Source organism: Mastomys coucha, unplaced genomic scaffold, assembly GCF_008632895.1.
Source record: "Mastomys coucha isolate ucsf_1 unplaced genomic scaffold, UCSF_Mcou_1 pScaffold10, whole genome shotgun sequence".
Taxonomy (NCBI): domain Eukaryota; kingdom Metazoa; phylum Chordata; class Mammalia; order Rodentia; family Muridae; genus Mastomys; species Mastomys coucha.
The window spans coordinates 4,503,314-4,520,000 of NW_022196892.1; the positions used below are offsets into that span (position 1 = coordinate 4,503,314).

General features: G+C 42.5%; 1 protein-coding gene across 2 annotated transcripts in view; it reads left to right on the plus strand.

The window, feature by feature from the left end:
* Ptprg (protein tyrosine phosphatase receptor type G) overlaps positions 1 to 16,687 on the plus strand; it is a 680,661-nt gene that overhangs the window by 411,548 nt on the left and 252,426 nt on the right. For both annotated transcript variants that reach the window (XM_031344861.1, XM_031344870.1), the window contains exon 4: positions 3,707 to 3,855. In XM_031344861.1, the coding sequence (XP_031200721.1) occupies positions 3,707 to 3,855 (149 nt within the window). The remainder of the gene's footprint in view (positions 1 to 3,706; positions 3,856 to 16,687) is intronic.

Here is a 16,687-nt window from a genome sequence, read left to right on the forward strand (position 1 = left end):
TGGAGCAAACTGAAAATGACCATTCAGCTCCCAAGTTTCCTACCCAGGGCTCCAGGACCCTTGACTTTACATTTAAATTCTGCTAGTCCTGCAGTGACTTGAGGTGTCATGGTTGTTTCCCGGGGAGGGACTTCTCCCTTCTTAGAGGTGAAGGAGAAGGAGTTGGGGGAAGGGGCCATGTAAGGAGGGACTGGGAGGAGAGGGGAGACTGCCATCGGGATGGAAAGTGAATGAATGAATGAATGAATGAATGAATGAATGAATGAATGAAACAATTTAAAATATTGTCATGTGTGTTTTACTTGTAACTAAACTCATGTCCTGGAACATGCTGGCAAGTATTCTACCACTGAGTCACATGCAGCCTGAATTGAGCCCATTTATGTGGCTACAGCTTCCCCCTGCATCTGACCTGCTCTCCAACCTTGGTCACAGAAATGATTGACAGGAGACACTGTTGGCTGTGTCTGTGCCAGGTTCCTAACCCTGCATATGGTGCTTTTGGAAAGTGATACCCTTTGGCCTTAAGGCATTCACACTGTGGCCGTACCCTTGTGAACAGTGAAGGAAATTGAGGCACAGAGAATTTGGGAATATGCTTGAGGTCACACTACTCTGTCATGAGACTTTTTGTGGTCCATGAAAATACCTTTTTTTCCCTGATTCGAAATATTGCTGTCATCTATCACTGGCCCTTATAAGCGTTGTTTCAAGATAACTGGGGAAGCTTTCTCTTCCCTGTTTCAAAATGTAAACAAAATATGAGCTATTTTTGGAAGGGTATATGTACACGGGCATGCTGTGTATCTAGTGAGAAATTCCATAAAATGAAAACTGAGATTAATGTTTCAGATTATACAGTTCCCTAATTATACCTTTAATTATTCATATAAAACAAGTAAAATGACCCCTGACAGAGACATAAATGGTTTAGGTAGAATCAAATATTCATGAGATGATGCTGAGTCCCTGGGTGTGTCCTAAAAGATACACTCAAAATCTTTGCTTCCATGCTTCTGTAGAAATCATAGTGGGCTAGAATAATCGACAGCACTTAAGACACTGCTGGGGGGCACCTGTGTGTTTCTGTACTGACCTGAAAAGCACATGGAGGTGTCGTATAGCACTTTAGAAAGTATTTTATAATAGCTTTATACCCATCAATTTGAATACATAGTTTTATATGTGTTCAACTTTGTAATAATTTTGATAATATTTTTCCATGTAGTGGCAGGCCATCTGCCCACTTTAATATTTTTAAATAGCTAACACATCAAAGGCGGCTGGAGAAGTGTCTCACTGGGTAAAGTGTTTGCCTCACAAGGATGAGGAGCTGACTTTGGATTCCCAGTACCTGTATAAAGGCTGAGTGAGATAGTACCTTCTTGTAATCTCAATGCTGGGAGGCCGAGGGAAGAGGACTCAAGGCTCACTGGCCTAGTTTCTGTCTTTCAAAATAAGCTAAAGGGCTATTGAGGAAGACAACTGACATGGACCTCTGACTTCTATACTGATGCTTACATTATATGCACATGCCCACAGGAACTCACATGTGCATGCACACACACACACACACACACACACACACAGTCAGAAGGAGAATAATACTTTATGATGCATAAAAATTCCATTAAGTTCAAGTTTCAATGTGGTTAAATAACGTTTTTGTACCATGTAGTCTCACTCATTTGCATATGGTCTCTGTCTGCTTCTATCCTACCAAGTCTCCACCAGAGGCTCAGTGTTCTGCAAATCCTAAAATATTTACTAATGGCCATTAAAGGGAAAGTGTGCCGACCTCTATTCTAAAGCATGCCCCAAACAGAGCAGTACTGGAACAATGCCATAGCTTGTTTAATTGGCACAAGAAATGCTTGCTTTTACTTCATTTTATTCTTTAATGCACTGTCCCAGTAATTGAACATTTGCTGTGTATTTTTCAAAAGTTGGTGAACAAGTGCCTTTTGAATGCAATAAAGGGGGATTGATGTGATCAGGGCTCCTTCTCTCTCAGCTAATGCTTCCTTTCCATAGCAAAGCACTGAGACTAATTGCCCTGTTTCAGAAATGGGTCATTAGTCTAGTCCCTATCTTTTATGCAGACCTAATTCTCATGCAGGATTCCTCTGCAAGGCTGTGACTGGGATCTCTTTAGAAAGAGGAGACAATGAGAACCTGAGTGCTTTCCCTTCGCCAACACAGGCTTGCCTTTGGTCCTAAGCCAATCAGTGTATCGGTTGGCAACTTCCATGTATTTAGCAGCCAATAAGAGTTTGTTAAATGAATGAATGAATCAACTTTAGAGGGAACAAAAAGGAGAGTGAGCCTGGAGCAGTTTAAAAGAGAAACTGTTTTGTATGCATTTAGATAATCACATTTCCCTTCACACAAACTAAAGTTTTATGGAAATGGAAATCCAAATAATTCTTGAATTCGTTCTTGAGGTTGGAGGAAGAGAACTACATTTTGGGGTTTGAATTGATTGAGGTCTTTATGTTGTGGATGCTCTCATGGGTTGTCATGAACTGAGCATAATTTTCGTATGCGTGGAGTTAAAGAAAGCAGGAGAGGAAATACAATTATGGGCCAATGATTTCATGAATTACTGTTGATGCGGTTGTGCGCTGCCCTGCTGGGCATGGTAGTAATGATGAAGATGGCTGTCCACAGCTCTGGCTGTCTCTACACTGTTGTTACCTTAATAGAGAACAAAACCCAAATTCTTTTTTGGTGCTCACTTGCCTAAGTTTTTGTTGTCATTGTCATTGTTGTTTGTTATTTGTTGTTTATTTTTATTTTGTTTTGTTTTGGTAAAAGAAACATGCCTGTCACATGTGGCTTATTGCATGGTTCTCATCTGGTTTGGTCCTTGAATCCTGGGGCAGCCTCAAGAACCAGCGCTTCAGAAGTGTCTTGCTTTCTGGAAGCATCTCCATTTTTCTCCTCTATATTAAATGGGTTTTCTCAGTCTCCCTAGGAATTGTGATCATTTAGAACTATTGTGGTAACTCTCTGCCACAATAGGAAGATGTAACCAAATTTCTGTCCCCCTCCTTCTAGGACACCAGTGACAAACCAAAATAAAGCCCACCAGAGGCCAGATTGGGGAATGAATGCATTTATTAGGCTTATTTACAAGCAAGGGGGGTTGGTTACTTGCAGAAATGTGGATGACCCCCACGTGTCTACATGGTGACTTCCCCACAGCTGTACACAGCTGTAATTCCCACTTCAGTTAATCTTGAATTCACTTTGTTCTAGCACCTCTTGAGATCAGGGAGCCATGCGTCATTAGGGTTGAATGACATTTAGTTAGCTGGTTCAGAAAGGATAGGCTGGGATCATGAAGTCCAATAATCCTCCCCTCCCCCTTCTTCTGTGAATGAGCTCCAGTGGCCTGCAAACCCAGTCTCTGGGGTATCTTATAAGCAGTCACAGCTGTTGTCATGAAGGTGGCTGTAAGGCTCAGAGGTTTGCGCTATGTAGCAAGAATCATTTAGTGGTCCAGGAACCCTCTATAGCAGCAATGCCTTCTTTTACTGAAACTGTTGGTTTTGACTTGTCTTATAGGAGTATGAAAAAGTGGTCCACACGGTAGTAATCATTAACTTGACTGAAAGAATCGATGAACAAAAACAAAACAACAAAACTTAAGCTTGTGTTTGAAACTTACTTTTCTTTCCTTCCCTTCCTTCCCACTTGACAGTTGCCATCCTGCTGAAAGATGATTATTTTGTGAGTGGTGCTGGACTGCCTGGCAGATTCAAAGCTGAGAAGGTGGAGTTTCACTGGGGCCACAGCAATGGCTCCGCTGGCTCAGAGCATAGCGTCAATGGCCGGAGATTTCCTGTGGAGGTGAGAGAAACGGGGTCCCTGGGATTCCTGTTGTTGGAGGCTGTTGTCCTTACCTCAGTCATTCTGCAGGCTAAGCGGACATTCCCTGCTTTCCTCTCAGGAAACCCTGTATGGAGAGCAAAGAGCTCCCCACAAGTCTCTTCTTTGTGCAAGAAGAGAGCCGTAAAGCGTCCAAAGCATGCTAACTTTGGCCTCCTTAGCGATACCTATCATTCATTGCCTTTGACACAGTCTCTCGTCTCAATCTGCTTCTCAAGCCCTCTTTTCTGTGAAGGTGACATTTTATGTAATGCTTAGAAGACTTTGTTGTCACTCTTTAGAAAATGAAAAGGCTGATGACTTGGAAAGAAGTCCCAGAATCTTCTTTGAAGGGTTTGTTTTGGTTTGTTTGGTTCTTTCCAGCTGTTAAGACAGGATGTGATCATTGATGGTGTGAGCCACTGTCATCTTTTCCTAGAACTGATGGTAACACTGCTTCATTCCTCAAACATTTTGAGGCCATCTTTTCACAAAGCTAGGCTGGCAACCAAAGCTAGGCTGGTACTGATATATAGAGTTGACAAAGGAGTCCTGTCATAACCAAGCCTTCATTAGTGTCACCTGGCATATGACATGCATTGTGAGCCTCTTTTGCTTTCTTTGTGTGTTTGAGTTTTGTTCTGTTGGAATAACATGTGCTGATTGGCTTGATCCCTATATGCATCCCTATATGCTAAGCCTGACAGGTTTGTGGCAGATCTCAATAGATATGCTGGTAGTCTTTGGTTGTATAAAACAGAGAGTCCCTATGGAATGCTGGACTGTTTTAATCACAAGAACCAGATGGCAGAGTATCATTTCAGCAACAAATGTTTCTCAATTTGTGTCCTGGATTTGATAGTCTGATAAATGTTTGGGACTCTCTTCATAATGAAAATACACATATTTCAGGTTTATGTGTGACTATAGACTATTAGGTGTATTACCTAGTGTGAGACCTTGTGTAAGTTGGGAAAGGCACTGATATCTCTGTTGTGGAGTGCTTTTGTGCTCAGTGGGACAGTGCTTTCCACCTCAGCATTTCTGCCTGTACTCTCATGACACAGACCACTCTAGATCCAAGAATGTTTGAAGCTTCTACCCCAGCCACCCATAGCTCTTGATGTCCGTTCCTTCCCGCATGACCTCTGTGTGGAGATTCTGTAGATCCCGCAGACAGCCTCATTCCTACCAGGCAACCTCTACTTCTACTAGGCAACCTCTACTTCTGTCACAAGTTTCTTCCTGTGAGACTCTGGACACCCCTATATGTTACTAATTTTTCTAGTACAGCTCATAGACCTTAATTATATCTCCCAAGTTTGTTGCAGTGGATATTTGAAAGGTTCTTGACAATGTTGTTAGAGAAAAGGAAACATGATTAGGACTGGGGAGATCCTGGGTACAGGAGCTTCTAGGGTCCCCAAGAATTAGTTCTTGTTCATTTAAGTGTGGACTATGGAAGCATGTACCATAATGTCTGGGCTAGTGCTGGTAGCTGGGGCAGGACAGCTTACTAAGACCTGTTTCTACAGATTCCTTTTAGCTTGGGCTGGTTGTAGCATTTTTTTTCCCTGTATAGAGAACTGGTGGTAGGGCTCATTACACCATCAAAGTAACACCAAGAATTTCTTTATAGGCAATCCCAAGACACAATGTTGGGGCAGGGTAGTGTTTCTGGACTGGCCTTATGGACAGTTTCTATTCTCTTGAAAAGGATTCTCAAGTTTCTTGAAGGATCAGCTGCCAAAAACTGTGGATGAAAACATACGTACATGAATGCATATCTGCACACATTCATACACATGCTCACATGTATCATAATATCACCTACACTGACATAGAACTCTCTCTTACATACTGTTCCTAGAGACACCAGAAGTAGCTACTCTGAAAAAATGATTCATGTTTTCTATTTGCTTAATTAATTTGTAGCACCCAAATCTCCCCTGCACACCCTTGTCTGTGGGATTTCCTCTCCTGGTCACACTAACTATATGATTCTGAGGAGAGTTTCAACTGAATGGGCCCTCTTGCCCTGTGAATGGAATGAGTCACTTCTTACAAGTCTTAGTTTTATTTATTTATACATGACAAACTTGCTTCCTAGAATCAAAGTTCCATGGTGTTTGTAAGTGTGAGCTTTCCCTTCTGGTCCCGCCCTACTTCTGCTTCCCATGGGCAGTGTGGGTTGAAGGGCTGGATTGTGTTCTTCCAGCTTTGCTCTGAAAGCTGCTTGTCCCTTGTTCAGAACAAAAGAACTGTGCTCCTAATCTGACTTGGAAAAGAATACCTAGGTAGCAGGGTGTGTGTGTGTGTGTGTGTGTGTGTGTGTGTGCGCGCGCGCGCGCGCGCTTCATCTGCAGTCACACCCTCTACCTCGAGGGCTGTTCATTATGCACACACCGTGTATAGCTGAGACCTATGTTTTTTTTTTTGAAGGCTTTGAGTTTTGAAAGCTGTTTGACTTTCCCATTGCTTGAAGAGTGCCATCAATTGATGACACTAATACTCTGTGTTACTAGTGATGCCCAGACTCACTGTTTGGCTAAGTTGCTTGGGTTCTTTGCTTTTGAATGGCATTAGAGAGTAAACCTGACTGTGTGAAGTGGATTCCTCGTGCCCAGCTGGTTCATAGCTTGCTTTCATAAACTGTGATAACATGTTGATGTTCTTAGTGGTATATTTGGAGGTACTTAAGTTGCAGGGATTAAAGGCAATTGGATCCAATTTAACTGTAAAATATGCACATGAAAGTTGCTCACTTCTGTCTCAAATGCGTCTGTAAAACTTTGTGATAGCCTGCGTTACTAAAGTTCCTTATTTACACTAGCTCTTCCTGGTAATCCTGTTCAAGCATCTCAGAGTCGGCTTATTTCTTTTCATATGGAATGAAAAATGAGGACATGCTCCTGGGTAAGGGTTCAGGAGAAGGTTTATTGTAGACACGAGGGAGGAAACAGCTAGAGCCATCTGGAAGGGTCCTAACTGAACATGGGCAGCACACTGAATTGGGCCATAAGAGGAGGGGGCAGAGATCAAGAGAGAAAGTCAACGGGAGAAAAAGGAGAGGAGAGGGAACCAGGAAACAGGAGGCCAGGAGTAAGCTGAGAGACCAGGAGGCAGGGACCAGAAGACTATAGTGGATCAACAGGGTACCTAGCCAAATGGCTGAATTATATAGGAAAGAGAAGTTGGGGACTAGAAATGAAGCCCATTCCCCTGGGAGGGAGGAGTTTCAGGTGAGGGACAGGTGAGAAGTGCTGAGAGGAGCCACAGATACTGTGAGATGCTGCTTGAGCTAGCCAGAGGCCTCTTTGATATGTTAACAAGTACCTCAGCTTGCCATTTGTCCAGGGTTTCTTTGAGACCTAACATGTATCTACATTATATTCCAAAAAAAGTTTCAGTTTATTGTGGAAAAATTGATCTGCATCCCCAGTATCATTTTTGTATGTGCTATGTATGTATAAAGGTGACTCTGTGTTATTGGAATGTTAAGGTCAGAGCCAGGGCTCTGGCAGCCCTAACAAGGTAGGTTGGACCATTCATTCATCCTCAAAAGGCCTATTAAACATATTTTATAAAGTGTAGCCCCATTGGGAAGTAGAACAAAGAGGCCTGATCAAATTCATTGTCAGGGTTCTGACATGAAATTTATGCTCAAGTAGAGGGAGGAAGACCTCCTACCTAAACTCTCCTGGTTCTAGTACGGCCCCACCCATCACCACTGTCCTGGCTTCGGTGTCCCTTGTTAGGCTAACGTGAAAATGCCTTTCCACAGTAGAGCTGCAGAGCCGAAGAGCTATAGAGATGGCTCAGTTGATATAGTATGTGCAGCCTGGGTTTGGTCCCTCTTACCCGTGTGAAAGCCATCTATGGTAGCATGTAAATCCTTGTCTTGTGCAGCCTGCTTAGCCTAATTGGTGAGGTCCAAGCCAATGGGAGCCTTTGTATCAAAAAAGGCCATGGTGATTAGTTTCTAAGCAATGACACCGTTGGCTGTCTGGCCTCCACAAGTAGAGATACATATCTTACTTGCAGAGAAATCTCTTGTTGGGAAATAGACTTCCTCTCTGGCTGGCACCAGGTTCCAGCCTTTTCCTTCTCCCAGCAACTTGTTCCAGAGCAAATTCCAATGTGGGGAGGGCATTGTTTTAACAGTCTGATAAAGAAAGGGAGGGACACAGTGTCTGTTTAGAGTACCTTCATTCCTGCCATTACAGTTAGAAAGAGGCTTCGTTGAGGATGTCACTGAGATTTTTGAAGTGGGTCAGTGGGACCTCTCCCTGTGACCCCTCAGAGAACACCAATCATCTTTTCTGATGGTTTGGCCATTGTCACTATTGGCATTGGTATGCTACTGGTTTCTAGTTGAGGGCAGGATGCTGGTAATGTGCCAGTTTATGTAATAACCCTCTATACAAGAAGTCTTCTAGCCCACAGATGTCACTAGTGTCACATGTGTGAGCCACCAGGGCAAAGAAAGCATACATTTAATGGGATTAAGCCCTCTTCATCTCAGGGACACCACCATAAACACTTTGAATACTGAGAAATTTGTTCCCTGTACAATAACTCTGGCCTCTTGTGTTGGTTACAAAAGCAATCTACCTTGTGTCTTGACGTGTAGCACAACCCCGTAAGTTCAGCAACTGTGGCAGGCTTCTGCCCTGCAGGCTGAATTTTAAGCATGTGTCTCATCAGAACCTGGTCCCGCTTCCTGAGGGGAAACTGCAACAAAGCCAGCCTTGTAGATTTTGCTCCTTCCCAGGAATTCTTTGAAAATATCTATGGCCTTTTAGGTATCCACAGTTTAGACCTGTCTCCATTTTCCTGGCTGAAATCCTAGATATGGTCTTACAGTAGATTGGATCCAGTCTAATTGGTAACTAGAAAGTCATTATACAGTCCAAGCAAAGTCAATGCTTTTCAAAAGCCAGTTATTTTTCTTTCCTAGTTTCCTTTCTTTTTTCCTTCCTTCCTTCCCTTTTCCTTCTTTCCTTCCTTCCTTCTCCCTTTCTCTCTTCCCTTCCCTTTCCTTCTCTTCCCTTCCCTTCTCTTTTCTTCTCTTTTTTTCCTGCACAATCAAACTCAGAAAAGTAGACGAGAGTGACTGCAGTGTCCTATTGTAGGACGGACCTGTTGTCCTTGGTATCCTCTGCTGCCCTGCATCAGTTTCCCTGCTAACTGAAGGTTTCCTTGGGTTTTCTGCCTTACAGATGTTAGTGACACACAAGTAGAGCTGGAAGCCACTTCTCTGCCTCCAGCTGTTTGTGTACTGGAGGTGACACTGCAGGAGACCAATCACTGAGCCATAATGCCTTTTCAGTTGTTATAGATGGACTCTGAAGCAGAGGGACACTGTGCCAAGAGATGAAAGGTGATGGAGATAGAGAGATAAAGGGATAAATCTGAGCCTGCTGTGAGAACAGAACTATGCAAAGGTCCTGAGGTTGGTGGCATTGTGTAAGACCATGAGAGTTGTCATAGGCACAGGAGACTTTGCTTATGTGAGGTAGTATAGGTGTCTGTCGCAGAGTTCAAACTATTCTTGTGAAAGGGAGAGTGGTTTTAAAATGGCTCAGTCTTTGTTTCTTGGCTTTGGACTTCAGTGCTTCTGCAGTTTTCCTAAGAATGCTACCTTCTCCTCCTTTCCCTGTTCCATATTCCTTTCTTGGCCCATAGTTGATCCTGTAACTGACAGTTCCTAACACACAAACAGGAATAGAATCACAGCATATTTCTACTAATAATTGAAGTTGGAGTGAATTCAAAGGAAAACCTCTAGACAGAACATCCGAGAGCTCCATTTAAGTGGAGGTTCATTGCGTGCTTGTTGTCTGAGGTAATTAAAATCGTATTTATTACAATAAGAGATTACAGGAGTTGTTGATTCAGACTTTTTATGAGTTGAAGTCTTCAATAAGCTTAAATGATCCAAATTGATTGTCTGTGCCCTTCCCCGCTAGACTCCCAGCTGGTTTGCTTCAGCTCTGGTTAGGGCTTCCTCAGCAAGTACGAGAAGCAAAGACTGTCTTCTTCCTACATTTCATGTACACATTGCCATATGTTACAGGGTGGCAACTCCTCATCTCACACTCTGGAGGCCAGATGTTTTAGAATCTCCAATTTTTAGAAAGGCTTGTGTGTGTGTGTGTGTGTGTGTGTGTGTGTGCATGTGTGTGCATGCACATCATGGAAGCTGATCTGCCCCTGAATAGAATGCCCATAGTGAATGGAAAAATACATTCTGTAAATAGCTCCATGTCCCTTCATATCAGGTTTCATCACCAAGTAAGTTTCTGCAAAAAATAGTGACAAGATTCCTTTTGGTCTTGGAGAAATGTCTAAGACCATCCTGTGGTTCTAGTGTCCTGTGAATGGCTTCATTGTTTTATTACAGAGAGTCCTGGGTCACTGTAGCCCTGACCCAGAATATTGACCATTTTTCTGTCTGCAAGATTGAATGTCTTTGGGTGTTCTTCTGAACCGATTCTCACAGGATGCTCTGAACGTTCTGGGTCAGGATGAGGGACTGTCAAGGAGCCAAGACGTGGCCAGTTCTGTGCTGACTTCCTTTTGAGCTCCCTTCTCCCATATTCTGTTTGGCCTTGTACCTGCCTTCCCTTCCTCTTTCCCTAGCTGTGCCCGGAAGATCCTTGCTCACAGCCTGCCTGCCCACACAGAGGAAGACCAGCAGCTTCCCTTAGATGAAACATATCTTTCTTCTGCCCTGGAGTACCTCTGTCTCTCTCTGGCAAGATAGTGTGTGCCGTGACCCCTAGGTTCTGGCTCAGGAGATTCATGTCCACCTTCTGTCTGCTAAGCCAGAGGATGGGTGGCCCATGGTGTCACCCTCTCCACCCACTGCATGCATGGTGGTATCTTCACAGCTCAAATAGTCCAAGCATCTGGACATGCTGTCCCACTTTGATCTCTGACCCCCATAGTTTGGTAGGTATGGTCTTAATGTTAGGTCCACTCTTTTCTGCATTCTGCTGAGAATAAATTTAAGCACAGGCATGCCTTCCTAAAGATTTATGTCATAGGCTAGCATATTAAGGGATTTGAAGCATCTTCCACTTTAAAAATTAAACTGTTCATTTATGTATGTGAGTATGTATGTATGAAAATGCCACAATGACTACCATCACTTTGTATAACAACAATAAATAATAAAGGAGAAATCAGTTCAGCTTTATTTAACAATACCTGTTTAAAATTTGTCTTATATTTGGTGTGTGTGTGTGTGTGTGTGTGTGTGTGTGTGTGTGTTAAGAGCACATGTAGAAGTCAGAAGGCAACTTGCAGGACTTGTTTCCTCTCTTTGTCCATGTAGGTCTTTAGTTTTTTTTGTCTCAGGTTGTCCAACGTGTCCAAGGCAAGTGCCTTTACTCGTGAAGCCATTTCACTGACCCCTAACACAGTATCTTTTTAAACTTACATGAGAATTACCCTTTTCCTTTATCTGTACGGCAGTATTGCCTTTCCTTTTAGAAATGTTGGTTTAGATATTTCTCCTCTTCTGGTTGACAGTTCAAATGGGATCCTGTCCATAAGTCCTCAGAGGACACAAGGAGTGTTTTGACATTTCTGTCATCTTGAAAATTATACTGGCATCTTGATTTACTTACTCAAAACTAATTGTTTACGGCCCTTATGAACTTGGTAGCATCTTGATTTGTCACCAGAGAGAACGTCCCTTAAGGAGTATTGAGACACGTTCTCTTAAAGATAATGCTATCTCTCACCCCCCCACCCCCCGCCTACTGTTCTGTATACAACAAAATTCTTACAGTCCTTTTGAAACAAGCTTTCTTTATAGAGTCCAGTGTCTTGCTTGCTTGCCTTTCTATCGGATGTTGAGTACTGTAGGGCTAGTTCTATGCTTTCCTCGTGTTTGTTGGTTATCTGCTCTGAAGTGACATCTGACAAATGTCCATGGATTTCCCTGAATCTTAGATGTTGACTTTTTTACAACAAAGAGTCTATTTTAAAGTCTAGAGTTGCCCTGGGCTGAGTTGTCTTTTTTCTGTGGATCCCTTGATGTGGGTTGTTACAGAAGTTTTGTGAGGGGAAGGAGCCTGTCCCTGTGCAGTCAACAGCCATCCTTAGGTGTGGACTAGGCTGAGGGCTGCTTGCTGGTGTGTCACCCACATGTTGTCTCCTGTTGCTAGTAGGTGATTTTGAGGATTTTAACCAAGGAGATGACAAACCTTGAAAACTATACCAGTAGACCTGGTAGAATTGGAGTCCTGCTTCAAGAAGAAGCCTGGTGACTCAGGACCTTCAGACAGCCATAGAGAAGACTGGGAATGTAGTGGGTGATGGGTGTGGAGAAATTATGTTGTCGAGAAACTTAATGAATACTGTGTGTGCTGAGACATTTCCATGTGTTTCTTTATTTGATTTCATACTGGGCTGTACGGAGGCTCTAGTTCCATGCCCATCTTAATCTCAGAATGCCTGAACTCATGCAACAGTGAGAGGTTTGACCCATGTTGATGCTCAAGAGTGGTGGTTCTCAACCTTCCCAATGCTGCGACCTTTTAATACAGTTCTTCATTTTGGGGTGACCCCCAACCACGAAATTACTTTTATTGCTACTTCATACTGTAAATTTGGTACCATTGTGAATCACAATGTAAATATCTGATGTAAAGGATATCTGATAGGCTACCCTACCCCCACAGGGTTGAGGCCCATAAGGTTGAGACCTGCTGCTCTAGTGCCTCAGCTCAGGGGTCTGAGAAATGTAGCCTGTGCTTGTTTGCATTTGATTCATGATTTCATTGTTTTTCCTTCCTTCCTTCCTTCCTTCCTTCCTTCCTTCCTTCCTTCCTTCCTTCCTTCCTTCCTTTCTTTCTTTCATTTGACATTGCTTTAGGTAGTTTTTAAAATCATCCAAGAAATACTGTTAGATTCTTCATCTATAGACCAATAGGAAAGAAAAAAGCAGAGGGACTTCTAATGCTCACAGATGAGCCAGAGAGACCGTATAAATGGTACAGTATCTGTGAAGAATGTCAGAGTGTGTATCTAGACTGACCACTTCTGTCTAATCCATGAGAGCTGCACCAGCTTAGAGCAAATGTCACAGGAACCACACATTGCTCTTCTGAGTTTTTATAATACACACTAAAAGAGATAAGGAGAAACAGGTGGTTTGATTTACATTGAGCCGTTTATTTTATTATTATTTATCATAAAAATTACTACAATTTTATTGATTTTAATAATCTGTTATTTTTGCCCTAATATTATTCCAACATAAAACCAACTATAAAAAGTTATGACTGAGATCTCTTGCATTCTGTTTTTATACTAAATCTTTGAAACCCAATTTTTCTTATTAAATTTCTTTTATGGGGGCGGGGCATACTGCCAGCGCATGTGCACAGAGGTCCGAGGACGCCTTGAGAGAACCATGCTCCTTATGCCATGGGGGTTACTGGGCTCACACTCAGCTCACCAGACTTGGCAGCAAGGTTCATTATCCACAGAGCCACCTCACTGTCCAATTCATACAACAGCATAGCCGGACAAGCCACATCTGTATCTCACCTCCTCACTAGCCACATGCAAGAGATGCCTCCAATGTAGAAACATGGAGGCTTACAGGCTCTAGACCATAGTAATGGAGTTAGGTAATGAGTTAGCAAGAAACTAAAGGAAGTTATTCAAGAAGGGTTTCTGTCATGCTTGCTCTTTTAATAAGAACAAAAGAGGTCAAAGTAAATAAAGTAACTGATGATGTAGGATGAGCAAATTGAAGGGTCCAATTCACAACCTGACAACTGTAGGTCATAGTGGCATGTCTCTTAAACGCTGTAACCACTAGGGGTGAATGCAGGTTGGTATCTGTGTGATGTATTGGATAAGTTAGTTTTTTTCACTATTGTAAGCATTTAACATTGTTTCAAACCTCATATAGTCCCTCTTAACTCCGTACAATAAAGTATGTTAAAATACCAATAGGTCTTTACAGTTCTGCTGTTTCATTTTGGGATATACCGCCTTTATTACAGATACTTCAGCTGCATGTATCACAGACTATATTTCTTTATAAGCTTCCTGGTTTTTCTCTCTTTTTTTTCTCCTTTGTAATGTTTATTGCCAGAACTCTGAGCTCTGTTCTTTTCAGAATCCTTTTCCAACTTGAGGAACTCAAATAAAGCTGGCTGAGGAGACCTTTGTGCACTGATGGCTGAGACCTCAGGCAGCCTGGTCACATGTATTGTGAGTTCAAGTCCAGAGGATTTACTAGCTTGCAGCTCACAACCCCCAACACCCTCTTTTATTGTGTCCTGTCAAAACTTGAGCAGAAAGGTTTCAAGCTACCTTAAATCTAAAGCCTTTAGCTCCTTCTTTAGTGCCACCGCCTTTCAGAAGGTACGGTCAGAAAGATTTACAAGGAGTAGAAAGAAGTCAAGTTTGAAAGAAAGTCTATTTGCTCTTGCTCCTTTAAATCCCTGGCAGAGAAATTCATAGCACCCCTGAATGGAACAGGAAGGACATTCTGAAGGCTTCCTAACTGGATTGTATGCCTGCCACTGTGTTCAGAGAAGACTGTGTTCTAGAAACATCTATGGGGATCTATGCTCACTAGCTAGGCAAATTCAGCAAAACTCAATTTTATGTAAAAAGCAAGCAAGCAAGCAAGAAAGAGAGAAAGATCCTCTCTTGAGTTGTTGATTATTTCTTAAATGATAGGACTTTAAAACTCAAATACCTCTCACATCTGACTTCCTCCATTAAAGCCTGGCAGCTTTACTGTGGAACAGACAGTCTTTCAGATACAGTTCTTAGTTATCTGTCCGTATTTAGCATTCCAAGATCACGGGTGACTTAGGATAAACAAAATTTCCAGTTGTCACTCACCCCTGTGTTTGTTTCTCCCATTGAATTTACCTCTGCAAGTTTGATTCTCTATCAGTTCTTGTCTCATGTATCAACAGGATACCTGTGGGTTAAAATAACATAACTGGGTGTGAAACATACCATGTGTATTTATGCCTTGCATCCTTGTCTTAAATCTTCATTATAAAAAGTGAGCTTTGACCTAGTATATTTACAAAACCCTGCAAAATGTATCCTTTTCTTAATAGTTTGGTAACCAATAAATGTGGGCAGTGTCTACAATTATCTATCACAGAAACCGAATTGATTTTCCTTTAACCATTTAATTGAGGACCGGCCCAAATCACGCCCCTAGTACCCTGAGTATTTGCATATCCTGTAGTATGGGGATGAGAACCTTCTGTCTGGATGGTTGGGGTGAGTGCATTGTGCTCTTCTTCAGTTTCTAGACTTCAAGGTATTGGTTCATTTGGAGGTTTCCCCATCTCTTATGGGACAGAGTCCCATCATGGGGATTTTACTTCGATAGGTCCTAAGGTAGGGTGTGCCTGGAATATGTGTGGTACAGCTTGGAGTTTTGCATCCTGGGAAGACAGGACAAAAGGGCCATGACTCAGGAAACAGTCATCTGCCCAAGGGAACCTACCTCCGGCCTTGGAGCCCAGGTGAGATGCAAGGCTGTTGATATGTGGCTCTCCTCAGAGAAGCAGGAACAGTTTAGGAGTTCCTGGCTGCCCTGGAAAGTAAGAGACCTGGATTCCCCGAGCTCGGTGAGAAGTTGAGGTTTCTACTTCTGGGGAGATTACTGTTTTGAGCAGAAGTAGCCAGTTCCTACCTCTAGGGAGGCAGGATAGCAATGCTCACTTGGGTGATAAAGTTTATATTTCTTGATTTTTTTAATAGGAAAAATTTAAGGAGAAATCATGAATAACTACCCAATATAGCCATTAGGTCTTTTAAAGGAAAAAAAAATCTTTAAAATGTCTGATGATATAGTATTCACATTCCAGTTTTCATTGCATAATAAATGTTATAAGCTGAAGAATAGCAGAGAACAGAGAAGTGGCTATTAAACCTAGCATTAATAAAAGAAGCTCCGTTTTCAGTGTAGATTTGAGTTGATAGACTTGCAGTACGTGGAGCTGGACCTGGCTTGTTCTGAAGCATCTTTTCAACACCAAACTTAAGTTGGGTTGCCTCAAACATTTTAGTCCAGTGAGGGCATGATGGAAATGAGAGGCATTCGTTATCAAGCATGCTGCAAGTCTGTTTGGTCCTTGGTCAGCTCTTGGTGTGCAGTGGAGTCCTTTCCATGATGGACATGACACCCATGCTGTGCAAACAGCCCAACTCTGCCCTTGGGAAGCTGATGGGAGAATCCAGAATGTTTGGCATCTTAGATGTAGCAAATACATGCTCTGCCTACAGTGGTCTACGAGGCGGGAATCCATTATCACATTGTTCAGTCCTAACGGACAGTGTGAATTCATGTCATTGTTGTTTTAGTTTCCTCCTCACGCGAACTGGCTCATCCATCTATTTCTTTTTGTAAAGGTTTATTTGATTTATTGTCATTCTTTCTCTTTTGCAGGCAGCTGGGCCTATGTGTGTGCTCATATGCACGGTTGCATGTGGATCCCGTAGATGAACCTTGTTTTGTTTTTTTAATTTTTGAGAGAGTCTTACTATGTAGCCCAGCTGGCTTGGAATTCACTAAGGTAGATCAATCTCATAGATAGAGATCCTCCTGCCTCTGCCTCCCAAGTGCTAGATTAAAGGTATGCATTACCACTCCTACCCAACATCTTGATTTTTTTTTCAACAAGGTCTGTTACTGCATGCCAATTACAGTGGGTTATCTGGCTGTCTTTGCTCCGCGGTGCTGGGATTCAGTGGTGAGCCACCTCACCTGGCTTTTTACTTTAGTTCTAGGCTGGAACTCAGGCTTTAA